This window comes from Xenopus laevis, chromosome 3L (genome assembly GCF_017654675.1).
Source record: "Xenopus laevis strain J_2021 chromosome 3L, Xenopus_laevis_v10.1, whole genome shotgun sequence".
Classification (NCBI taxonomy): Eukaryota; Metazoa; Chordata; class Amphibia; order Anura; family Pipidae; genus Xenopus; species Xenopus laevis.
In genome coordinates, this window is record NC_054375.1 from 5,662,176 (window position 1) to 5,688,782 (window position 26,607).

Here is a 26,607-nt window from a genome sequence, read left to right on the forward strand (position 1 = left end):
CAATGTTCCTTTGAATCTAAAGCTCCCAGCTTAATATGTTGGTATATGCTGGTACTTGTAGTTGAGCAACAACAGTGTTTATGTTCCCTTTAAGGCCTATTTTAGGGGATATATATTTCTTTTAAAGGTGTGCTATCCCTTTAAGTTAACTTTTAGTAAGTAATAAATGGCAACTTCTAAGAAACTTTTCAATTGGTCTTCATTATTTATTTCTTATAATGTTTTTCATAATTTAGCTTCTGACTTCTTTCCAGCTTTCAAATAGGGGTCGCTGACCCCATAAACGCCTTTGTAAGGTTACAAATGTATTGCTGTTGGTACTTTTTATTCCTCGTCTTTCTATTCTGCCCCTCTCCTATTCATATTCCAGTCTCTTATTAATATCAATGCATGGTTGCTAGGGTATAATGAACCCTAGCAACCAAACGGCTGAATAAAAGGCTAAATAACTCAAAAACCACAAATAATAATAAATGAAAACCAATTGCAAATTGTCTCAGAATATTCGTCTCTACCTCATACTAACGGTTAATTTAAAGGCGAACAATCCCTTTTACAAGATCTGCATGAACAGTGGTGACAGAGAAGCAAAAAAAAACACATTTATTCATTTTTACTTATCAGGAGACGAAAAACAAACCCGGTTTGGGGGTTATTGGATTCTTTCCCCTGGCTGTGCTGTTTGGATCCAATGTTCCTGATCTCCAGCTCAATCAGATGAGGGACTGGTTCTGTTCCGTAGAACTAACCCCCTGGTGTTCCAACTTACCCCTCACACTGTGTTGCAGGAACAGAAAGATTCCATGTGTCGTTGGTGAGAGGTACAGTTGAACTACAACGTCTCTGTACTGATGGCATTACGACGGGTGAGCTTCCCATGTTGCCCCTGTGTTGGGTGGAACTACTGCCTTCAGCCACCTGGTGGTGCTAGTTACTAGCAGTGGTCATTGCATTGGTCGCTAATACTAGCAGTGCCCGGTTGCAGTTGGTCTCTGCAGCAGCTCTTGTTTCCTCGTGGGATGGCACAGAAAGTGCAGCTTGCGGGGCAAGAGAGTCACATCCACCGACATGGCCTCGTACTCCTCAGAATCGATGCTGAAATGCCCCTCCGTTCCCTGAAATTCAGCCGCATACAAACCGATAACAGGATTACCCATGAGCCTCTCTGAAGCGACTGATCAGCGTTACCCATGTCGTTTGATGGTTATTTGCTATAAAGCATATTCCAGGGTCAATATGAGAAACATCACGTACCTGGGGGAGGTGCAGGCTGCAGCGACTGGCAAGTAGAACCTGGGAGTCGCCGGGGGGCAAGAGGGGGTCAGTCATCTTCTCAACACTAAAGGGGAAATCAGTATTTGGTTGGTTCTAGGAGTGAGACCTCTCACCTGCAACTGATATAAATGCAGTTAGTAAGTGAGAAGCTGGTTTCCCTTATGCATCAAACTGCCATCTCTCACTGTCGCTTCTCAGCAGGAGCCTCTCTACTATAGTGATTTATACACCACACACGTTTCGCAGCAATGCAACTCGCATACAAACCTCACAGGGCGAGAATTGAAAGCTTATTGGAGGGGGGGGGGTTTACAAACGGGATAACTTACCCCAACTGGATAAATTGCCCTTTACTGATGGCGTCGGGTTCTGTACAGATACTCATGGAATCCAGAGTGCGCTGTAGAGTTGGAGAAGCAACACGTTAACTGTCAGTTTATTGTTCTATAATCAGTATTTTAATTAGTTATTTCCCTTAACATAGTACAGTACTATTATGTGCCCAGAACATTCCTTCTCTGTATATTTGTATTTATACATATGGGAGGAGGAGGTGCCATATTGATTCCCTTAGACAGTACAGTATGAGGGTATAGCTTATTGTGTGCCCAGAACATTCCTTCTCTGTATATTTGTATTTATACATATGGGAGGAGGAGGTGCCATATTGATTCCCTTAGACAGTACAGTATGAGGGTATAGCCTTCAGACTGGGCCCCCTTAGCTCATAACAAGGTTACAGATATATAGAAACATTGGGGTAACAGTCACCCTGCTATAGTTCAATAATAAGGGAGCTGGGATTTGGCCTCATTTACAGCAGTAATTAATGGAAAAGTTACATTACATCACTTACTGGGTGCTGAGAATTGACAGGTTCCAACAGGTAACGAGGCTGTTGCCATGGCGACAGGCTATGAAATGAAAAATGGTTCCCATGGTTACTAATGATGCTAAAGTCCAGAAGCAACAGAATACTTTGCATTTTTGCCAAATATAAAGCAGAAAGGCACAGGCTTCTTCTCCCCAAACATGCCCCGCCCCCTCAACCCTTAAAGGGCAATTTGTTCAGCAATAACCTATTAAAACTGGGACTCAACAAGAAATAGGAATAATGAGACTCACTTGCTGGATTTCAAAGACGCATCCCGGTAGCTGCCCCATCGTATTCCCTGCACTGCAAACACAGGCTGATCTTGCTCCCCCTGCAGGACAGAAAGAGAGAAACAGGTGAGAGGATCCTGAGTATAGAACATCGGCTGCTCCATTGATCTCTTCAGTCTCATCCTGCAATGTTACACACAATGTAATGCACAATGCTCGCTGCCCCCCAAATAATACAGAGAACACCCCTTATGGGAGCATCAGACACCCCACGTCTGCAACATTCTGACTCCTGAAACTATATAGTATAAGAGCTCCACTAGTAGTTACACCTCTACCTTTATCTGGAGGATATCCAGTGCAACAGTCTCCCCTTTTAGGATGGAAAGTGCTGCCTCTGTGATCTGCCTGGAATGAAATGGGGAAAAGGGGAGGAAAATACATTTTAATCATGAAAAAGTGAAAAACTCCAAACTGACAAATGTAAAATCAGCTAAACGGATTCAAGGGAAAAAAGTCCCAAACAAAACCATGCAGCCTGTTAATTGTTGTAGTAGCAATAGGGTAATAGTCTCTGGGAAGGGAGTGTGACTGTGGGATAGCAGGTATAGTAGGGAGAGATGTGTCTATAGTAACAGTGGATAATAGTCTCTGGGAAGGGAGTGTGACTGTGGGATAGCAGGTATAGTAGGGAGAGATGGTGTCTATAGTAACAGTGGATAATAGTCTCTGGGAAGGGAGTGTGACTGTGGGATAGCAGGTATAGTAGGGAGAGATGGTGTCTATAGTAACAGTGGATAATAGTCTCTGGGAAGGGAGTGTGACTGTGGGATAGCAGGTATAGTAGGGAGAGATGGTGTCTATAGTAACAGTGGATAATAGTCTCTGGGAAGGGAGTGTGACTGTGGGATAGCAGGTATAGTAGGGAGAGATGGTGTCTATAGTAACAGTGGATTATAGTCTCTGGGAAGGGAGTGTGACTGTGGGATAGCAGGTATAGTAGGGAGAGATGGTGTCTATAGTAACAGTGGATAATAGTCTCTGGGAAGGGAGTGTGACTGTGGGATAGCAGGTATAGTAGGGAGAGATGGTGCCTATAGTAACAGTGGATAATAGTCTCTGGGAAGGGAGTGTGACTGTGGGATAACAGGTATAGTAGGGAGAGATGGTGTCTATAGTAACAGTGGATAATAGTCTCTGGGAAGGGAGTGTGACTGTGGGATAGCAGGTATAGTAGGGAGAGATGTGTCTATAGTAACAGTGGATAATAGTCTCTGGGAAGGGAGTGTGACTGTGGGATAGTAGGTATAGTAGGGAGAGATGGTGTCTATAGTAACAGTGGATAATAGTCTCTGGGAAGGGAGTGTGACTGTGGGATAGCAGGTATAGTAGGGAGAGATGGTGTCTATAGTAACAGTGGATAATAGTCTCTGGGAAGGGAGTGTGACTGTGGGATAGCAGGTATAGTAGGGAGAGATGGTGTCTATAGTAACAGTGGGATAATAGTCTCTGGGAAGGGAGTGTGACTGTGGGATAGCAGGTATAGTAGGGAGAGATGGTGCCTATAGTAACAGTGGATAATAGTCTCTGGGAAGGGAGTGTGGCTGTGGGATACCAGGTATAGTAGTGAGAGATGGTGCCTATAGTAACAGTGGGATAATAGTCTCTGGGAAGGGAGTGTGACTGTGGGATATCAGGTATAGTAGGGAGAGATGGTGTCTATAGTAACAGTGGATAATAGTCTCTGGGAAGGGAGTGTGACTGATGGTGTCTATACATCCTGGACCCCAGCAGTCCCCCGGTATTGTGTTACTCAGTCCTTTATCTGCCAAACAAGTCTATGCACAGAAATGTTTTCACACATAAAGAAGATATTTTTTACTTACTGGACCTTATTCTCCCTTTCAGGATAGAGGGTGTGACTAAGTGTGTTGGTCCCTTCCAGAGGGATGAATGCGATGGGGATTTTACTGAGGGCTGGGGGAATACGGAAAGTACATACTATACTATTAGTTGTAAAACTATACTATTAGTAGTATTTATTAGCAGTTTCCTGTCCCATGTGATGAACATTCCTGAGGCCGTTAAGAAACCAACCATGACCAATGTAATAAATAGGGCAGTAGTAAATAAAGGCAGACAATTGGGTGCAGGTTAGGTGGGGGTCGCCCCGGTGCCACCCACAATAGAGAACGTTCCACGTACCTGACCTTCCCTGCGCAGGAGCCCCGTGATGACCTGAAAGAAACAAAAGAGCGTGTTCCTTATTGTAGGCCTTCATCCAAGGTTATTTCTAAATGTAACTGCTATTAAAATCAGCGGTTGTTTATATTATCTGCTCTGCTGGTTCTGACTCCTGAACAATGTAGTAAAAAGCCAGCAGACGGATATTGCTTTACTTATTGAAAAACGTTTATTGAATTATTAGCCTGCTTTTCTCATCCTGCAACAGAATGTGCCATCTGGTTGTCAGGGTCACTGACCCCAGCAACCAGGAAAACAAATATAAAAGCTTTTCTGTTATTCTTATATTCCTTCTTTGCTTTCCTATTAAAGGCTGGAGTACTCACCTCTTGCAGAGTTCCATCTCCTCCAGCAACAATGATCAGATCTGTCTTTTCCATGAGTTCCAGCAGATTCTTTGCCTGACCTTCATAATCTGTCTGCAAAGTACAGGGGCAAATCTATATGGCACCTCCTCCCATATGTATAAATACAAATATACAGAGAAGGAATGTTCTGGGCACACAATAAGCTATACCCTCATACTGTACTGTCTAAGGGAATCAATATGGCACCTCCTCCCATATGTATAAATACAAATATACAGAGAAGGAATGTTCTGGGCACACAATAAGCTATACCCTCATACTGTACTGTCTAAGGGAATCAATATGGCACCTCCTCCCATATGTATCAATACAAATATACAGAGAAGGAATGTTCTGGGCACACAATAAGCTATACCCTCATACTGTACTGTCTAAGGGAATCAATATGGCACCTCCACCTCCCATATGTATAAATACAAATATACAGAGAAGAAATGTTCTGGGCACACAATAAGCTATACCCTCATACTGTACTGTCTAAGGGAATCAATATGGCACCTCCTCCTCCCATATGTATAAATACAAATATACAGAGAAGGAATGTTCTGGGCACACAATAAGCTATACCCTCATACTGTACTGTCAAAGGGAATCAATATGGCACCTCCTCCTCCCATATGTATAAATACAAATATACAGAGAAGGAATGTTCTGGGCACACAATAAGCTATACCCTCATACTGTACTGTCTAAGGGAATCAATATGGCACCTCCTCCTCCCATATGTATAAATACAAATATACAGAGAAGGAATGTTCTGGGCACACAATAAGCTATACCCTCATACTGTACTGTCTAAGGCAGGGGTCCCCAACCTTTATTAACCGTGAGCCACATTCAAAAGTAAAAAGAATTGGGGAGCAACAAAAGCATGGAAAAAGTCCCGTGGGATGCCAAATAAGGTCTGTGATTGGCTATTTCATAGCCCTATGTGGACTGGCAGCCGGCATGAGGTTCTACTGGGCACTATACTTAGTTTTTATACAATTAAAACTTGCCTCTAAGCCTGGAATTCAAAAATAAGCATCTGCTTTAAAGCCACTGAGAGCAACATCCAAGGGGTTGGAGAGCAACATGTTGCTCACGAGCTACTGGTTGGGGATGGGGATCACTGGTCTAAGGGAATCAATATGGCACCTCCTCCTCCCATATGTATAAATACAAATATACAGAGAAGGAATGTTCTGGGCACACAATAAGCTATACCCTCATACTGTACTGTCTAAGGGAATCAATATGGCACCTCCCTCCTCCCATATGTATAAATACAAATATACAGAGAAGGAATGTTCTGGGCACACAATAAGCTATACCCTCATACTGTACTGTCTAAGGGAATCAATATGGCACCTCCTCCTCCCATATGTATAAATACAAATATACAGAGAAGGAATGTTCTGGGCACACAATAAGCTATACCCTCATACTGTACTGTCAAAGGGAATCAATATGGCACCTCCTCCTCCCATATGTATAAATACAAATATACAGAGAAGGAATGTTCTGGGCACACAATAAGCTATACCCTCATACTGTACTGTCTAAGGGAATCAATATGGCACCTCCTCCTCCCATATGTATAAATACAAATATACAGAGAAGGAATGTTCTGGGCACACAATAAGCTATACCCTCATACTGTACTGTCTAAGGGAATCAATATGGCACCTCCCTCCTCCCATATGTATAAATACAAATATACAGAGAAGGAATGTTCTGGGCACACAATAAGCTATACCCTCATACTGTACTGTCTAAGGGAATCAATATGGCACCTCCTCCTCCCATATGTATAAATACAAATATACAGAGAAGGAATGTTCTGGGCACACAATAAGCTATACCCTCATACTGTACTGTCTAAGGGAATCAATATGGCACCTCCTCCTCCCATATGTATAAATACAAATATACAGAGAAGGAATGTTCTGGGCACATACCCTCACTCTGGCTTAGACAAAGGATATTTTTCAATGAATGACTTGCCAGATAAATTTCCTGCTCCTCCTTTGAGCTCCCCCTGCATTTTATTCCAACACAGAGAGGGAGCGCATTGTTCCCCAGCATTATCTATGGGCGGCACATTTGTACCCACAATCCTCTAGGAGGGCTATTGCTATTTTTGTATCATAATCAGCAATCTGTAAAATGAAAATAGATGTGTGGTAATTAGTGGCCACGTTGCTAATCACAACCCTTCATCCCGAGTTTTCACGGAAACTATGTCTCTTAAAGGATAAGTGAACCTTAAAAATAAGTGAATGTAAAATTGATGAGGGGGGCTATTCTAAGCACTTTTGCAGTGTACATTCATTATTTATTTTCTTTAATTCCAAGATATTAAGGGATACATGTGCTGTTAATATGAATGAATTTTGTTCCAACAGCGCCACCTGCTGGTCAGTTTCCCACCAGTCTGACCAGCAAGTAGTCAAGGAAGTTGTCAGGAGAAAGAAAGAGGCTGATGTTCTTCTGCTTAGGAAAGATGTGAGAAATGTTTCTAATTTTATTCCTAAGCAGAAGAACATCAGCCTCTTTCTTTCTCCTGACAACTTCCTTGACTACTTGCTGGTCAGACTGGTGGGAAAATGACCAGCAGGTGGCGCTGTTATAACAAAATTCATTTATATTAACAGTACATGTATCCCTTAATATCTTGGGATAAAAACAAAATAAATAATAAATGTACATTGCAAAAGTGCTTAGAATAGCCCCCTCATCAGTTTTCCATTCATTTTTAAAGTTTACTTACCCTTTAAATACACAGCACCTGTCTGAGACAATCTTCCATGTCTTCCTGTGGGAAATGCAAGTCATATGTATTGTCTACAGGAAACACTATGGCAGCTCCTTCAACTCCTTCAACTATGGCAGCTCCTTCCCTCCCCTCTCCCACCTGCACACAAACTACCTACCCACATACCTACTGTACTGGGACTGTGTATCCCACCCCTCTCCCACCTGCACCCAAACTACCTACCCACAAACCTACTGTACCTACTGTACTGGGACTGTGTATCCCTCCCCTCTCTCATCTGCACACAAACTACCTACCCACATACCTACTGTACCTACTGTACTGGGACTGTGTATCCCACCCCTCTCCCACCTGCACCCAAACTACCTACCCACATACCTACTGTACCTACTGTACTGGGACTGTGTATCCCTCCCCTCTCCCACCTGCACACAAACTACCTACCCACATACCTACTGTACCTACTGTACTGGGACTGTGTATCCCTCCCCTCTCCCACCTGCACACAAACTACCTACCCACATACCTACTGTACCTACTGTACTGGGACTGTGTATCCCTCCCCTCTCCCACCTGCACACAAACTACCTACCCACATACCTACTGTACCTACTGTACTGGGACTGTGTATCCCTCCCCTCTCCCACCTGCACACAAACTACCTACCCACATACCTACTGTACCTACTGTACTGGGACTGTGTATCCCTCCCCTCTCCCACCTGCACACAAACTACCTACCCACATACCCAGGGAAGCAGTGGGTTAAGTTGCAATTACCCTGCAAGTTCTCCCTATTTAACATTCAGTGCAGCGGCGCATGAGCTCGGTCTAATTTCGGAGAGGGGAGGCAGTTCCAAACTGCTCTAATTAATCTGCAACACTTGATTGCATTTCCAATTCTTTCCACTTGCAATTTGCTTGGGTGATTGTCTGACCTATAAACCAGATGACGCATCTCGGCAACACGTGGCGGATTGTGACTGATTTTCAGGGCGTCACTTCTTATCTCTAGAGCATTTCTAAGCTCAGCCGCCCAACATTCACTGGGGTCCTGAGTTCGACTCCAACCAGGGCACATTCTGAAAGCGTTTGCCCCAGTCTCCTCCCTCTTTCCAAAAACTTCCTGATCATTTAAATGATGGGTTTGGGCAGAAGGAAAATTAGATTGTAAGCTCCAATGCAGTATGACTCCTATCTTCCCCTATCGCAAACTGCATGGACAATGGGTCCTGTACCGGCCAATCTCTGACACCGGCACCAACCTGGACCTGCATTTTTACCCCCTTGGACCCGCTATCGAACTTCCTTTCCCCCTCCCTGCTCACCCCCATGAAACCATCGTATCATATCTGTATCAGAAAGCAGGGAAGTAAAATCAGTTTACTGTATATTAAGACCAATGACCCGGCCCCACACCCTAACCAGTTTTTTAGGGTAACCCATGGGTACCCGACCCAATGTAGGACTCTTAACATAGAGCACTCCATACATATTCAACTCCCAGTACCCTGGGGCAGCTGACAAGAGGATGCAGAAGGCACCATAAGGATTTCAAAGGCCTTGCCTGGGGTTCTGCCTCTGTTTATAGGACTACAGCTCCCAGCATGCACTGTAGCACAGCAACATCTCAACAGGGACGGGTTTAACCATGAGGAGAGTTTACTTTTCTTTAAGGTAATCTCAGTTAAGTGTGTCAGCTCTGGAGCAAATGTAGTTAATAGATCAGCGGCGTCTCAAGCGGGATATAAGTGCTGTGAAGACTTCATTTCTCACCGCACTCCGGGGACCAGTTACAGTGATGGATAACCAGTTACATTCATGTATTTCTCTTAATAGAGTTGGGCTCATTCCAAGGGAACTGCAAAAAAGCAACGCTTTACAATGGAGATTCTCAGGTCACAAAAGTCACAGATCCTCAGTCCGTTGTTTACTTCAGGGCATGCCAGTCTTGAGAGGGTTAACCCTGCAGCAAGGAGAGGGTTAACCCTGCAGCAAGGAGAGGGTTGACCCTGCAGCAAGGAGGGGTTAAATCTGCAGCAAGGAGAGGGTTAACTCTGCAGCAAGGAGAGGGTTAACTCTGCAGCAAGGAGAGGGTTAACGCTGCAGCAAGGAGAGGGTTAACGCTGCAGCAAGGAGAGGGTTAACGCTGCAGCAAGGAGGGGTTAACGCTGCAGCAAGGAGGGGGTTAACGCTGCAGCAAGGAGGGGTTAACGCTGCAGCAAGGAGGGGTTAACGCTGCAGCAAGGAGGGGTTAACGCTGCAGCAAGGAGGGGTTAACTCTGCAGCAAGGAGGGGTTAACTCTGCAGCAAGGAGGGGTTAACTCTGCAGCAAGAAGAGGGTTAACTCTGCAGCAAGAAGAGGGTTAACTCTGCAGCAAGGAGGGGGTTAACTCTGCAGCAAGGAGGGGTTAACTCTGCAGCAAGGAGGGGTTAACTCTGCAGCAAGAAGAGGGTTAACTCTGCAGCAAGAAGAGGGTTAACTCTGCAGCAGGGGGTTAACTCTGCAGCAAGGAGGGGTTAACTTTGCAGCAAGGAGGGGGTTAACTTTGCAGCAAGGAGTGGGTTAACTCTGCAGCAAGGAGTGGGTTAACTCTGCAGCAAGGAAGGGGTTAACTCTGCAGCAAGGAAGGGGTTAACTCTGCAGCAAGGAAGGGGTTAACTCTGCAGCAAGGAAGGGGAGAGGATGGTATATGGTGCCAAAATAGTACATTTTTGCATTGTGTACATTTTTTTTTGCATTCGATAGGCCAGCTGGGAACTGAGCCCTACACAGCAGCCTCTTTCAATATGTCAAGGAGCAACAACAACAGAAAATAATGATGTCCTGACCCGGAGGGATCCCAGGAGGAGAGCCTGGTTCTAGGAACACTGCCTGTGGTTTATTGCTACTCACAACTCAGCGGGATTTACAGACTTTATATAACTTGCTGTCAATCAATGGCTTTTCCATGGGATTTATCTGTCCCGGATTGAAGGAACCCACTCACCTTTACAAGGGTGATATCTATGCCGGCTAAATGTAGGATGGGGGCTGCATTCTTCTCAAAGAGGGTCATTGCTTTCCTGAAAAGGATAGAAACAAGCAATTTAATCCCATTCCTGGGATTTAACCCTTTACCTGCTTATCCATCAACCTGCACAGCTACAGAATTATGTACAGCATAATCAGATTAAAAAAAAAATTGGAATAGTTTCCCTTTAAAGCCTTAAAAAAGCAAATGAAAAGTTTGCCCATAATGTATAATCAGCTATTTACTGTGTATGACAATAATGTTGCAGGAAAGGGGTAGTTCACCTTTAAATTGAAGGGGTCGTCAGATTTAGAATTAAAGGGATGGCCTGCCTTGATATTAAAGGGGTTTTCCGCCTTGGAATTAAAGGGGTTGTCCGCCTTGGAATTAAAGGGGTTGTCCGCCTTGGAATTAAAGGGGTTGTCCGCCTTGGAAATAAAGGGGTTGTCGGGCTTGGAAATAAAGGGTATGTCCGCCTTTGAACTAAAGGGTTTGTCCGCCTTGGAATTAAAGGGGCTGTCTGCCTTGGAAATAAAGGGGTTGTCCGCCTTAGAATTAAAGGGGTTGTCCGCCTTTGAACTAAAGGGAATGTCTGCCTTGGAATTAAAGGGGTTGTCCGCCTTGGAATTAAAGGGGTTGTCCGCCCTGGATTTAAAGGTGTTGTCCGCCTTGGATTTAAAGGGATTGTAAACCTTGGAATTAAAGGGGTAGTTTGCCTTGAAATTAAAGGGATAGTTTGCCTTGAAATTAAAGGGGTAGTTTGTCTTTGAACTAAAGGGATAGTTCACCTCTAAATTAAAGGGGTCTTTGGCCTTTAAATTAACTGTTAGTATGATGTAGAGAGTGAAAAAATGAAAACCAATTGCAATTTGTCTCATAATATATTATTTGTGGGTTTTGAGTTATTTAGCTTTTTATTCAGCAGCTCTCCAATTTTTCAGTTTCAGCCATCTGGTTGCTAGGGTCCAAATAGCCTAGCAACCCTGCACTGATTTGAATAAGAGACTGGAATATGAATAGGAGAGGCCTGAATAGAAAGATGAGTGATAAAAAGTCAGTGACCCCTATTTGAAAGCTGGAAAGAGTCAAAAGAAGAAAGTGAATAATCAAAAAACTATAGAAGCAAAGAATGAAGGCCAATTGAAAAGTTGCTTAGCCATTCTATAACATACTAAAAGTTAATGTAAAGATGAATCACCTCTAATTGTTGGTATGATGAAGAAATGGATATTCAGAAACAACTTGCAGTTGGTCTGCTCTAGTTTTTTATTTAGTAGCTTTCCAGCTTGGAGTTTCTGAACCCACTTCCCCCCGTTGTAACTGTATGTGTGCATTGTTACTATGCAGGGCGGTTAACTTACCCTTTACACGCTGCCAGATTTAAAAACACAGTCGCTTTCTTTATTGCCGAATGGGGGAGAATCTGGTGGTTTTCAAAGACCTAAAAGATAAAACAGTTTCCTTTTAAAGAGGTGGTTAACGTTCAGTATGTTATAGACCGGTCCATTCTAAACAACTTTTCAATTGGTCTTCATTATTTATTGTCTACAGTTTTTTTTAATTATTTGCCTTCTTCTTCTGACTCTTTCCAGCTTTCAGGGGGGTCACTGACCCCATCTAAAAAAAAAAACAAATGCTCTGTAAGTCTACAAATATATTGTTAATGCTCATCTTTCTATTCATTCTTTTTATGGTTTTTTTAATGATTTGCCTAGTTCTGATGCTATCCAGCTTTCAAATGGGGGTCACTGACCCCATATAAAAAAAACCCCCAAAACAAATGCTCTGTAAGGCTACAAATATATTGTTATTGCTCATCTTTCTGTTCATTTTATTTCTTTTTTTATGTCTTTTTTAATGATTTGCCTTCTACTTCTGATGCTTTCCAGCTTTCAAATTGGGGTCACTGACCCCATTTAAAAGAAAACAAATGCTCAGTAAGGCTACAAAAGTATTGTTATTGCTACTTTTTATTACTCGGCTTACTATTCCGGCCTCTCCTATTCATATTCCAGTCTCTTATTCAAAACAATGCACGGTTGTTAGGGGAATTTGGACCCTAGCAACTAGAGCGTTGAAATTGCAAACTGGAGAGCTGCTGAATAAAAAGCTAAATAACTCAAAAACCACAAATAATAAAAAATTAAAACCAATGCAAATTATCTCAGAATATCCCTCTCTGCATCATATTATTGCCAACTTCTTCTGACTCTTTCCAGCTTTCAAAGGGGGGTCACTGACCCCATCTAAAACAAAAAAAAATGCTCTGCAAGGCTACAATTATATTGTTATTGCTCATCTCTCTGTTCATTTTTTTTCTTTTTTATGTTTTTTTTTAATTATTTGCCTTCTTGTTCTGATGCTTTTCAGCTTTCAAATGGGGGTCACTGACCCCATTTAAAAGAAAACGAATGCTCTGTAAGGCTACAAATGTATTCATATTGCTACTTTTTATTACTCATCTTTCTATTTATTCCTTTCCTATTCATATTCCAGTCTCTTATTCATATCAGTGCATGGTTGCTAGGGGAATTTGGACCCTGGCAACCAGATGGCTGAAATTGCAAACTGGAGAGCTGCTGAATAAAACACTAAATAACTCAAAAACCACACATAATAAAAAATGAAAACCAATTGCAAATTATCTTAGAATATCCCTCTCTGCGTCATACTATTTTCCATCTTCTTCTGACTTGTTCCAGCTTTCAAAGGGGGGTCACTGACCCCATCTAAAAAACAAATGCTCTGTAAGGCTACAAATGTATTGTTACTGCTACTTTTTATTACTCCTCTTTCTATTCAGGCCTCTCTTATTTATATTCCAGTCTCTTATTAATATCAGTGCATGGTTGCTAGGGGAATTTGGACCCTGGCAACCAGATTGCTGAAATTGCAAACTGGAGAGCTGCTGAATAATAAGCTAAATAACTCAAAAACCACAAATAATAAAAAATGAAAACCAATTCTAATTGCTTAGAATATCCCTCTCTGCGTCATACTATTTTCCATCTTCTTCTGACTCGTTCCAGCTTTCAAAGGGGGGGTCACTGACCCCATCTAAAAAAAAAACCAAAAAAAAACAAATGCTCTGCAAGGCTACAAATGTATTATTATTGCTTATCTCTCTCTGTTCATTATTTGTTTTTATGTTTTTTTTTTTTTAATTATTTGCCTTCTTGTTCTGATGCTTTCGAGCTTTTTGAAAAGCATTAATATAACAAGAGCCTCGCTGGCTGCTAAACTGGAACTCTCTGCATTATCCTTTGCTTATTACGTGAAATCGCCTTTATGCAGCCGTCTCTTCTTTTACAGCCGCCTGTATTACAATCTGGCAAGCCTGACAGTTTTCTTCATTTTACTTACAAATTGCATCGCTCTCCATATCTTCTGAGGTGGGGGCGCGTCCATCATGCTTGGCAGGTGCTGCCTTTTTTTATTTGCTTCGTTATTTTTCATCCAGAGGAAGACAAACGAATACCCCCTTAATGCTAGAAGCACCTCTGCTCTGCCCTCATTTGGGCTCTCAGAAATGCTTTAAGATTATGATTACATTTGCTTATTTAAATACATTTATAGTGCCGACCTATGCTGCAGTGCTGTACAGCGATTATATCCCTGCCCTTGCAGATAAGTGTCCTGGCTGGAATTGAACCTGGGTCCCAGGGCTGAAAGGCCTCACTAATAACCACTGCACCAGCGGTTCTTGCTTTATTTTGGTTCAAGCCCCAATATTTGTTCAGAGACCTCCTTACTTAATATTTACCCATAACGGACAGTTTATAGGAAATATAGGGGGCGGAAAGAAGGGGTCGTCCCAAACCAGAGCCTATTTGACCTTTAATTTGACCACCAGTCTGGGTGCCAAGCCCACATTTGGGAATTGTGTTTAAGGAACTCCTTCTCCTTCCGTAGCCCTAAAAAAATCCTATGAGGGCAGTGGCTAGAGAAGGGTTAAAGGTGACCCTGAAATTGGAGATATGGGGGGGGGGGTCGGAGGCCCTGAAGTTGGTCAGAGGGGGGGGTTAGGGTCCCTGATGTGGCAGCCCCGGATGCAACCAGTCTATATAAAGCCTTTGCAGCAATGCCATATACTGAGGACGTGAACAGAGACCTAGCGGCGGAATGCAGACGTAATTTAAAAAATGTTAGACAATGGTTCTTAAAGCGTTTGTTCTCCTTTAAAATAAAATTTTAGTATGATGTACAGAGGGATATTCCGAGACAATTTGCAATTGGTTTTCATTTTTTATTATTTGGTTTTTGACTTATTTATTCAGCACTTCTCCAGTTTGCAGTTTCAGCTGTCTGGTTGATAGGGCCCAAATTCCCCTAGCAACCATGCACTGATTTGAATAAGAGACTGGAATATAAATAGGAGAGGCCTGAGTAGAAAGAGGAGTAATAAAAACTAGCAATAACAATACATTTGTAGCCTTACAGAGCATTTGGTTTTTTTTAGATGGGGTCAGTGACCCCCTTTTGAAAGCTGGAAAGCATCAGAAAGCGGTAAATAATTAAAAAAACATAAAAAATAGAAAACAAAATGAAGGCCCATTAAAAGGTTGCTTAGAATGCCATTTTATAACACACTAAAAGTTAATTTAAAGGTTAACCACCCTTTTAACCTATGGATTACAACCCCAAATTAGGTCGTCCTGTTGCAGGTGGGTCTCCATGACCCCTTGAATAATTTAAAGATCCTGCTACTATAGAGGCATCTAGAGCCTTTGCAGCAGTGCCACTTACTGAGGACTCCAACAGAGACTTTTCCTGCTGTTGAGTTTCCGCTGCATACGCCACCTAGTGGCAGAATGAAGAAATCTTTATAAATATTAGCTAGAGTCTAATTAGCTTTTCATTCATCCAGGTCACGGCATATCTAGTAGAATTAAATCTAGAGCAACTGGACTTGCTCATTAATCAGATTAATAAAGATTTGCTTCTATTAGCCAGTGATTCTTCACCTACAGATCCAAAATTGGGCCTCCATAACCTGCTGAATAATGTAAATGTCCCGTTACTATAGGCAATAGTAATTAAAGGTGTATAATAGTAATTAAAGGCAATAGTAATTAAAGGTGTATAATAGTAATTAAAGGCAATAGTAATTAAAGGTGTATAATTCCATTTTTGGGGGAGATATGAAAGAGACTCCTGATCTTAGAATATCCCGAGTTAAGGGTTGGGATAAAACATATATATGAAGATAACCCTGGCAGCATAGCGGGCATTAAAGGAGAACTAAAGCCTAACTAAAGAAGTAGCTAGAAATGTTGTACATGATGTTTTGTGCTTCTGTACCAGCCCAAGGCAACCACAGCCCTTTAGCAGTAAAGATCTGTGTATCCAAAGATGCCCCAGTAGCTCCCCATCTTCTTTTCTGTTGATTCACTGCACACGCTCTGTGCTGCTGTCACTTACTGAGCTTAGGGAGCCACTCACAATATACAGTACACATAGAATAGAAATGTCACAATATAAGGCTGATTAGTAATTAATACAGATAATTACTAAATGGCAGCACAGAAACCAGTGCAATTAGCATCAGAATTTAATAATCAGCAAACCTGTAGCATCAGCTTATATTACAGCCAGGGAAGCTCATTTTCTGCTGGATAATTAGTGACGAGCCCTAAGCTTAGCTTCTCAACAGCCAATCAGAGCCCACTGAGCATGTGAGTGTCACAGACACTTTCCAAGATGGTGACCCCCTGTGACAAGTTTGAAGTCCTGGATCATTGCTGCTATTGACAAGCTCAAACTTTAGCCTCGTGCAATAAGTTCACTATATAAAATATTGCATTTTTAGCCATATTCGTTTTTAGGGTTTAGTTCTCCTTTAAATCCAACTCCCGCGCCAACCTCATTGTGGCGGTTCACCTCCCTAGCGACAGTGATTTCCTGATAAACCAGCCCCGATGTTTAATGACTTGGACACTTTTCAGCCACCCACGGGGGTTAATTGATAGTTCATCTTAGACCCCATTAAGGTGGAAAATAAATATATAAATATATATATATAAATATGCAGCGGCTCGGAAATCTCTCCAGTACTGTGGGCTTGGGGTTCAGAGCATGAGGGGTGACCCCGTAAGAACCATGTGATTACACTAATGAGTATCTCTGTTGGCGCCAGGGAAATGTTTAGGAAATGAGGCAGGCGCTCCCTGCATAAACGACAGACTAACGAACATTAACGAGCCTTCCTGGGAGACAAAGGGAGACTGATTGATGTGCCGAGTGTATGGAAAGACGGATTTAAGGTCTCGGACTCTCAGTGGGTAAATGAGTTGGTGGAAGTTGAAAGGAAACACTTGTGTGGGCAAATCTTACCTGCGCTTCTTCACAGGCGGCTCTTCTCAGTAAGTTATCACTGCAGGAACAAGCACAGGAGAGAAAGGGTTAATTATGTTTTTTTCCCTAATATGTACCTACCTAACCTGACAACATCAGCTGCTGTACCCTTTGAGGCACCTTTAATGAGCAGGAATGTTCTGGGCACACAATAAGATATACACTCATACTGTACTGTCTAAGGGAATCAATATGGCACCTCCTCCTCCCATATGTATAAATACAAATATACAGAGAAGGAATGTTCTGGGCACACAATAAGCTATACCCTCATACTGTACTGTCTAAGGGAATCAATATGGCACCTCCTCCTCCCATATGTATAAATACAAATATACAGAGAAGGAATGTTCTGGGCACACAATAAGCTATACCCTCATACTGTACTGTCTAAGGGAATCAATATGGCACCTCCTCCTCCCATATGTATAAATACAAATATACAGAGAAGGAATGTTCTGGGCACACAATAAGCTATACCCTCATACTGTACTGTCTAAGGGAATCAATATGGCACCTCCTCCTCCCATATGTATAAATACAAATATACAGAGAAGGAATGTTCTGGGCACACAATAAGCTATACCCTCATACTGTACTGTCTAAGGGAATCAATATGGCACCTCCTCCTCCCATATGTATAAATACAAATATACAGAGAAGGAATGTTCTGGGCACACAATAAGCTATACCCTCATTCTGTACTGTCTAAGGGAATCAATATGGCACCTCCTCCCATATGTATAAATACAAATATACAGAGAAGGAATGTTCTGGGCACACAATAAGCTATACCCTCATACTGTACTATCTAAGGGAATCAATATGGCACCTCCCTCCTCCCATATGTATAAATACAAATATACAGAGAAGGAATGTTCTGGGCACACAATAAGCTATACCTCATACTGTACTGTCTAAGGGAATCAATATGGCACCTCCTCCTCCCATATGTATAAATACAAATATACAGAGAAGGAATGTTCTGGGCACACAATAAGCTATACCCTCATACTGTACTGTCTAAGGGAATCAATATGGCACCTCCTCCTCCCATATGTATAAATACAAATATACAGAGAAGGAATGTTCTGGGCACACAATAAGCTATACCCTCATACTGTACTGTCTAAGGGAATCAATATGGCACCTCCTCCTCCCATATGTATAAATACAAATATAAAGAGAAGGAATGTTCTGGGCACACAATAAGCTATACTCTCATACTGTACTGTCTAAGGGAATCAATATGGCACCTCCTCCTCCCATATGTATAAATACAAATATACAGAGAAGGAATGTTCTGGGCACACAATAAGCTATATTGTCATTTGAAGCAATATGGCAGTACCCAGATATATACAGAGGGTCTGCTCTTCAGATATCTTTGTGCAATTTTCTGCTTAAATTCAGTTTTTCTTGTCCTCGCTACTGTTCATCTCCCTTATGCTGAAATAATCTCTAAAGGCTCCGTGTGATTAGATTTATCATTCTCATCTCTCAGATTCTGCTGGATAAATCCAGAAAGGATATATTTTCTCTCTCTGCTGATACGGACTAAAAATGATGTTTCCCTACGGAGATCTAATGACCGTGTCGGCCCCCCGGAGGGAATCGACGCATCATCCCGTCGCATCATTACCTACAAAAGTGCTGCAATCACATGGAAATCAAGAACAACAATATATGATTCAGTTCCACTATATAATCTATATACTGCTTCATATAATGTTCTCGCTGGCACAATTATGTCTGTATGTTCTTCTCTATCCTGATTCAGATTCACCAGTTAACTATAATACAGGTATGGGACCTGTTATCCAAAATGTTTAGGACCTGGGTTTTTCCAGATAACGGATCTTTCTGTAATTTGGATCTTCATCCCTTAAGTCTACTAGAAAATCACGTAAACATGAAATAAACCCAATAGGCTGGTTTTGCTTCCAATAAGGATTAATTATATCTTAGTTGGGATCAAGTACAAGCTACTGTTTTATTATTACACAGAAAAAGGAAGTTATTTTTAAACATTTGAATTATTTGGATAAAATAGAGTCTATGAGATATAACAAAATAAAAACCAGAGTAAAATGAAAGTAAATGACATAAGAGATCTAAAGCTTAGGTAAGTCATGTTCCATGTTTTATAGGCTCTAGGTGGGTACAACCACTATTACTAGCTGACTAGTATATTGCTATTAAACCAATGAGGCTTTCCAGCTTTCAAATAGGGGTCGCTGACCCCGGCAGTCAAACCATTGTGTGGTTACTAAGGTCAATTGGTCAAGTTGCAACTGCAACTATAGCGGAGAATTGTAAGGGTAAAACATAATATTATTCATATACAGGTGCCATATTGATTCCCTTAGACAGTACAGTATGAGGGTATAGCTTATTGTGTGCCCAGAACATTCCTTCTCTGTATATTTGTATTTATACATATGGGAGGAGGGAGGTGCCATATTGATTCCCTTAGACAGTACAGTATGAGGGTATAGCTTATTGTGTGCCCAGAACATTCCTTCTCTGTATATTTGTATTTATACATATGGGAGGAGGGAGGTGCCATATTGATTCCCTTAGACAGTACAGTATGAGGGTATAGCTTATTGTGTGCCCAGAACATTCCTTCTCTGTATATTTGTATTTATACATATGGGAGGAGGTGCCATATTGATTCCCTTAGACAGTGCAGTATGAGGGTATAGCTTATTGTGTGCCCAGAACATTCCTTCTCTGTATATTTGTATTTATACATATGGGAGGAGGAGGTGCCATATTGATTCCCTTAGACAGTACAGTATGAGGGTATAGCTTATTGTGTGCACAGAACATTCCTTCTCTGTATATTTGTATTTATACATATGGGAGGAGGTGCCATATTGATTCCCTTAGACAGTACAGTATGAGGGTATAGCTTATTGTGTGCCCAGAACATTCCTTCTCTGTATATTTGTATTTATACATATGGGAGGAGGAGGTGCCATATTGATTCCCTTAGACAGTACAGTATGAGGGTATAGCTTATTGTGTGCCCAGAACATTCCTTCTCTGTATATTTGTATTTATACATACGGGAGGAGGGAGGTGCCATATTGATTCCCTTAGACAGTACAGTATGAGGGTATAGCTTATTGTGTGCCCAGAACATTCCTTCTCTGTATATTTGTATTTATACATATGGGAGGAGGAGGTGCCATATTGATTCACTTAGACAGTACAGTATGAGGGTATAGCTTATTATGTGCCCAGAACATTCCTTCTCTGTATATTTGTATTTATACATATGGGAGGAGGAGGTGCCATATTGATTCCCTTAGACAGTACAGTATGAGGGTAAAGCTTATTGTGTGCCCAGAACATTCCTTCTCTGTATATTTGTATTTATACATATGGGAGGAGGTGCCATATTGATTCCCTTAGACAGTACAGTATGAGGGTATAGCTTATTGTGTGCCCAGAACATTCCTTCTCTGTATATTTGTATTTATACATATGGGAGGAGGGAATTCTTTATTAGATTAATACAAATTACAGGTTGAAACAAGAATAAAATAAAATAACAGATTTAAAATACTAAATGCAGAACAAATGCACAGACATCATGAAGAACAATTACAAATATTAAATACACCCAAAGACATTTACTATTATATCTCAGATCATAGAAAAGAAAAATAAACTTCTCTATCCCGTAACAGTTACTGTGCTTTGTACTTCCCAGTGATTTCTCACATCACACGGACCTTAAATGCAGATTAATTACCCAACATTAGCAGCGCCTGCACCTCTGACTTTCTGAGGGTTTTAGGGATTTGCTCTGAGCATCTTCCCCTTCCCCACTGTATCTCTTCACTTGAATCCCTCTAATTTCCTGATAATCTCCATCTTCTTCCAGGAAAAGAAGTTTATTTCTTCTCAACTCTCCCTGTTCCATCTCTGTGGAAATTCTCTTCTTGCCCTGATCTTCAATAATTCCCCCTTCCTGGGGTTGTGGATTGTTTTCGGTACTTTCCTTTATTTTCCCTTTAACTTCTTGTTGCTCCTGATCTTCCTTCTTTTTCTCCCTTTCCTTTTGCATTTTGCCTTTCCTGATCCTTCCTTTCCACCCTTCTCATCTCCTCCTCCTCTTCCTCTACCACTTCCCCCCAACTCTTATCATGGGGCAGCACATATCTGTTGGACACCTTAATGCCGTTATCAAAAAGGACCTTCCCAGCCTTCTTCCCTGCCTTTCCTACCACCTTCCACCCCTCTTCCTTCTTGACTTTGGGGTGCATTCTCTTGGGGGGACTCTCTGCTCTATCTTTCTGACTTTCCTCCCCTGCCTCCTCTTCCTCACTATCTGCTTCCCTCACTTCTTCTGCATCATTACCTGATTCCATTGGCTCCTCTGTCCTTCCCTGCTCCATTACAGGCTCCTCTATTGGCTGAAAGAGTTCCTCCTCTATCCGTGGGCAAGCCTTTGTGATATTATGCCAGGCGTCTGGGTATTCACGGTGTGTGTGACCCAAGGTAGCGCACAGGTTACACCCGATGTTGCTGCACTCTTTACTGACGTGGCCCTGGGCCACTGGCCAGATGTCGTTTGGAGCTGCACCTGAAGCACTGGCAAGGTTGCCCAGGGTAGAAACAGGAGCCCCTCTCTTTGCCTATGAAGAAAGAGTTTGGGAGATGTTTATGGACATTATTCTGCACAACCAACCTCACTTGTGCCCTGTACCCCACCACCCAGAACTGCTCCTCATTGTAAATACGAGTGAGTGGGGACAGCACCCTGCACTGCCTCCTCAGCCAGACCATAATATCCCCTGGGGGGATAGATTCATTCTTAAAGAGGATAGTCACCACCTTTGTCTCTGGCCTGGTTATGGGAATGGCTCTAATCCCCTCCCATTCCTGCACCCCCTTCTTCTCCTCATACAGCGCCCGGAATTTCTCCAGTCCCTGAGAGAGCGTGAAAGTGACATCATATTCAACATCACAGGCAGTTACAAAGGCATAAATGTCATCTGGGGTGAAGCCCATGGACTGTTTGATAAAATTGCGGCAAATAAATTTTGTCCCAGGAAACTTCTCCTTCTCCCCATCCCACCTGATTCTCACAACATTCTGCCTTTGAAAAACTTGTCCTTCCAAAGTGCCACTTTGCTGCCCCTGATCAGTGAAGAGCTTTTTCCTCCTCCAGACACTCTGAGCAGCCTGCTGTACCCCAATATTGGGCTGCATTACTGGATTACCCCCCCCCATTAACTACGTGCTCACCCACCAGCCTGCGCTCACTCTGTGCCTCCTTCCCCCCAATCTCATCCATTCCACTGGCACCCTCCACCACTCGCCACACAGCTTACACTCATACTCTCAGCAGTATCAGTACTGGTAACATTGAGTTCAAGCCCAGAGTCTGTTCTTTCCATAGGGGGCTTTCCATGCAGAAGAGGTAATACTTACCAGTGTTTACCATAAATCCAATGGCTTCCGTAAGCCAACAAACAAAATCCGGCAGTGCTTTTTTTCCAGTGGTTGCGAAGAGTCTTAAAGATTCGTACTACCCGAGCCATTGTTGGAGTCCAACTTTTGCAGCAATCTGCTGGCAAATAACAGAAATGAAGCCAAATACAATCAAGTATACCTTATGAAATTCATAGCATATGCAATGCACCCCCTACTGTAAATGATAAGGATATTAGAAGTCACTGAGGGGTTGTTCTGTGACCATATAAAGGCACAAGGCTGCAGGCTGAGTTATACAGGGAACTCTGAGTATCACTCATGTATTATAAGGGATAATGTACCTCCTACTGTAAATGATAAGGATATTAGAAGTCACTGAGGGGTTGTTCTGTGACCATATAAAGGCACAAGGCTGCAGGCTGAGTTATACAGGGAACTCTGAGTATCACTCATGTATTATAAGGGATAATGTACCCCCTACTGTAAATGATAAGGATATTAGAAGTCACTGAGGGGTTGTTCTGTGACCATATAAAGACACAAGGCTGCAGGCTGAGTTATACAGGTAACTGAGTATCACTCATGTATTATAAGGGATAATGTACCCCCTACTGTAAATGATAAGGATATTAGAAGTCACTGAGGGGTTGTTCTGTGACCATATAAAGGCACAAGGCTGCAGGCTGAGTTATACAGGGAACTCTGAGTATCACTCATGTATTATAAGGGATAATGTACCCCCTACTGTAAATGATAAGGATATTAGAAGTCACTGAGGGGTTGTTCTGTGACCATATAAAGGCACAGGGCTGCAGGTTGAGTTATACAGGGAACTCTAGTATCTAGTATCACTCATGTATTATAAGGGATAATGTAAATAATAATTAACTCCCAATAGCCATAGTGACAGTGACAATATGTAACAAGGGATACAGAAGAGTCTGCTCCAGTGTCATTAGTAAGTAATCGCTGTCATGTTTGGACAAATGCACTAAAATCTCTGGCCCCATCTCCCTATCCCTCCCGTCCCCCCTCTCCCAGTGCCCACCTGTGTCCTGCCGCCCTCCCTATAGACACACGCTGTTTCTCCTCTCTGCCCTCACACACTCTCACAGCTACATTGATATCCAGTGCAGCTGATCACTCGTCCGGCCGGAAACCGGCACCCCCTGCTCACAGTTCCGCTGTCAGAAAAGCGCAGGGCAAGAGGCGGGGCGGAGGAGGTTCTAGGGCGTCACGTTTGGAACGCCCCCATGCTTCAGCTGCTGTTGCTACGGTAACGAGCATGTACTTGCCGAGTAGCTGGCGGGAGCGAAGCCATTTTGTAGCCCCAAGCTGTTAGTTTAGCAGCTGTGTAAAACAAGACAGGCCCATGAATACATGTTGTTGTGGCAGTGAACATGAGGAGACTGCGGTAAGGCAATCATTATGTGCTACAGTTTTTAAAGAGGTTGTTCACCTTTAAATTAACTGTTAGTATGATGTAGAGAGACAATTTGCAATTGGTTTTTATCTTTTGTGGTTTTTGAGTTATTTAGCAGCTTTGCAGTGTCAGCCATCTGGTTGCTAGGGTCCAAATTCCCCTAGCAACCATGATCTGATTTGAATAAGAGACTGGACTATGAAAAGGAGAGGCCTGAATAGAAAGAGGAGTAATAAAAAGTAGCAATAACAATATATTTGTAGCCTTACAGAGCATTTGTTTTTTAGATGGGGTCAGTGACCCCCGCATTTGAAAGCTGGAAAAAGTCAAAGGAAGAAGGCAAATAATTAAAAAATTACAATAAAGGAAAAAATGAAGACCAGTTGATAAGTTGCTTAAAATTAGCAATTCTATAAAATATTAAAAGTTAACTTAAAGGTGGACCACCATTTAATCTCCCTTAGCTCATAACAAGGTTACAGATATATAGAAACATTGGGGTGTCACCCTGCTATAGTTCCAGGGGTACCCAGGGTACAAATAAGCACTCACCCCAAATCTCCCCCTAACTGGCCTTCAGACTGGGCCCCCTTAGCTCATAACAAGGTTACAGATATATAGAAACATTGGGGTGTCACCCTGCTATAGTTCCAGGGGTACCCAGGGTACAAATAAGCACTCACCCCAAATCTCCCCCTAACTGACCTTCAGACTGGGCCCCCTTAGCTCATAACAAGGTTAGATATATAGAAACATTGGGGTGTCACCCTACTATAGTTCCAGGGGTACCCAGGGTACAAATAAGCACTCACCCCAAATCTCCCCCTAACTGACCTTCAGACTGGGCCCCCTTAGCTCATAACAAGGTTACAGATATATAGAAACATTGGGGTGTCACCCTGCTATAGTTCCAGGGGTACCCAGGGTACAAATAAACACTCACCCCAAATCTCCCCCTAACTGACCTTCAGACTGGGCCCCCTTAGCTCATAACAAGGTTACAGATATATAGAAACATTGGGGTGTCACCCTGCTATAGTTCCAGGGGTACCCAGGACACAAATAAGCACTCACCCCAAATCTCCCCCTAACTGACCTTCAGACTGTACCCCCTTAGCTCATAACAAGGTTACAGATATATAGAAACATTGGGGTAACAGTCACCCTGCTATAGTTCCAGGGGTACCCAGGGTACAAATAATCACTCACCCCAAATCTCCCCCTAACTGACCTTCAGACTTGGCCCCCTTAGCTCATAACAAGGTTACAGATATATAGAAACATTGGGGTAACAGTCACCCTGCTATAGTTCCAGGGGTACCCAGGGTACAAATAAGCACTCACCCCAAATCTCCCCCTAACTGACCTTCAGACTGGGCCCCCTTAGCTCATAACAAGGTTACAGTTATATAGAAACATTGGGGTAACAGTCACCCTGCTATAGTTCCAGGGGTACCCAGGGTACAAATAATCACTCACCCCAAATCTCCCCCTAACTGGCCTTCAGACTGGGCCCCCTTAGCTCATAACAAGGTTACAGATATATAGAAACATTGGGGTAACAGTCACCCTGCTATAGTTCCATCAAATTCAAATATTATAATAAAGGAAAAAATGAAGACCAATTGAAAAGATGCCTAGAATTAGCCATTCTATAACATACTAAAAGTTAAATTGAAGGGGAACCACCCCTCTAATGTATATTTAAGGGAAATTGGTAACATTTTTAGGTGCAGTTGCCATTTAATCCACGCTGCTCTCTGTCGGTGCCCTAGTCTGTTTGTGTATTAAAGGAGAACTAAACCCTAAAAATGAATAGACCTAAAAATGGCATATTTTATATAGTGAACTTATTGCACGAGGCTAAAGTTTGAGCTTGTCAATAGCAGCAATGATCCAGGACTTCAAACTTGTCACAGGGGGTCACCATCTTGGAAAGTGTCTGTGACACTCACATGCTCAGTGGGCTCTGATTGGCTGTTGAGAAGCTAGGCTTAGGGCTCGTCATTATCCAGCAGAAAAGGAGTTTCCCTGGCTGTAATATAAGCTGATGCTACAGGTTTGCTGATTATTCAATTCTGATGCTAATTGCACTGGTTTCTGTGCTGCCATGTAGTAATTATGTGTATTAATTACTAATCAGCCTTATATTGTGACATTTCTATTCTATATGTACTGTATATTGTGAGGGGGTCCCTAAGCTCAGTAAGTGACAGCAGCACAGAGCATGTGCAGTGAATCAGCAGAAAAGAAGATGGGGAGCTACTGGGGCATCTTTGGAGACACAGATCTTTACTGATAAAGGGCTGTGGTTGCCTTGGGCTGGTACAGAAGCACAAAACATAATGTACAACATTTCTACTTCTTTAGTTAGGCTTTAGTTCTCCTTTAAGTCAGAACTGGCCGCACCACATTAACCCACCAGCAGTGACATTCCCTGTGTAATGAGTGTATGTGACACCCACTTAACCCCACAGCGTTTGGCCAGTGGAAATGTCAGGAGACTCGGGCCAAGTCCCACCCACGGGGAGCGAGCGAAGGAATGAAAACGCACGATGCATCGTTTTATTTGTTTTAGCGTCTCGCTGAATTATCCTCAATTAGCGCAGTGATA

General features: G+C 42.5%; 2 protein-coding genes across 3 annotated transcripts in view; one reads left to right on the plus strand and one right to left on the minus strand.

The window, feature by feature from the left end:
- Positions 1–577: 577 nt before the first annotated feature.
- On the minus strand, positions 578–23,768 carry agk.L (acylglycerol kinase L homeolog). Its single transcript, XM_018240858.2, has 14 exons — positions 23,619–23,768; positions 22,568–22,703; positions 17,096–17,135; positions 12,124–12,203; positions 10,739–10,814; positions 4,950–5,042; positions 4,581–4,617; positions 4,266–4,356; positions 2,718–2,787; positions 2,401–2,480; positions 2,132–2,189; positions 1,605–1,675; positions 1,255–1,339; positions 578–1,115 (listed from the first exon to the last, which is right to left on the minus strand). The coding sequence occupies exons 2-14, from the start codon at positions 22,675–22,677 to the stop codon at positions 966–968; spliced, it is 1,041 nt and encodes a 346-aa protein (XP_018096347.1). The 5' UTR covers positions 22,678–22,703; positions 23,619–23,768; the 3' UTR covers positions 578–965.
- Positions 23,769–23,831: 63 nt separating this feature from the next.
- Positions 23,832–26,607, plus strand: part of LOC108704356 (transmembrane protein 178B) — a 146,523-nt gene continuing 143,747 nt past the window's right edge. For both annotated transcript variants that reach the window (XM_041585897.1, XM_041585896.1), the window contains exon 1: positions 23,832–23,984. The gene's annotated coding sequence lies outside the window, so the exon portion shown is untranslated. The remainder of the gene's footprint in view (positions 23,985–26,607) is intronic.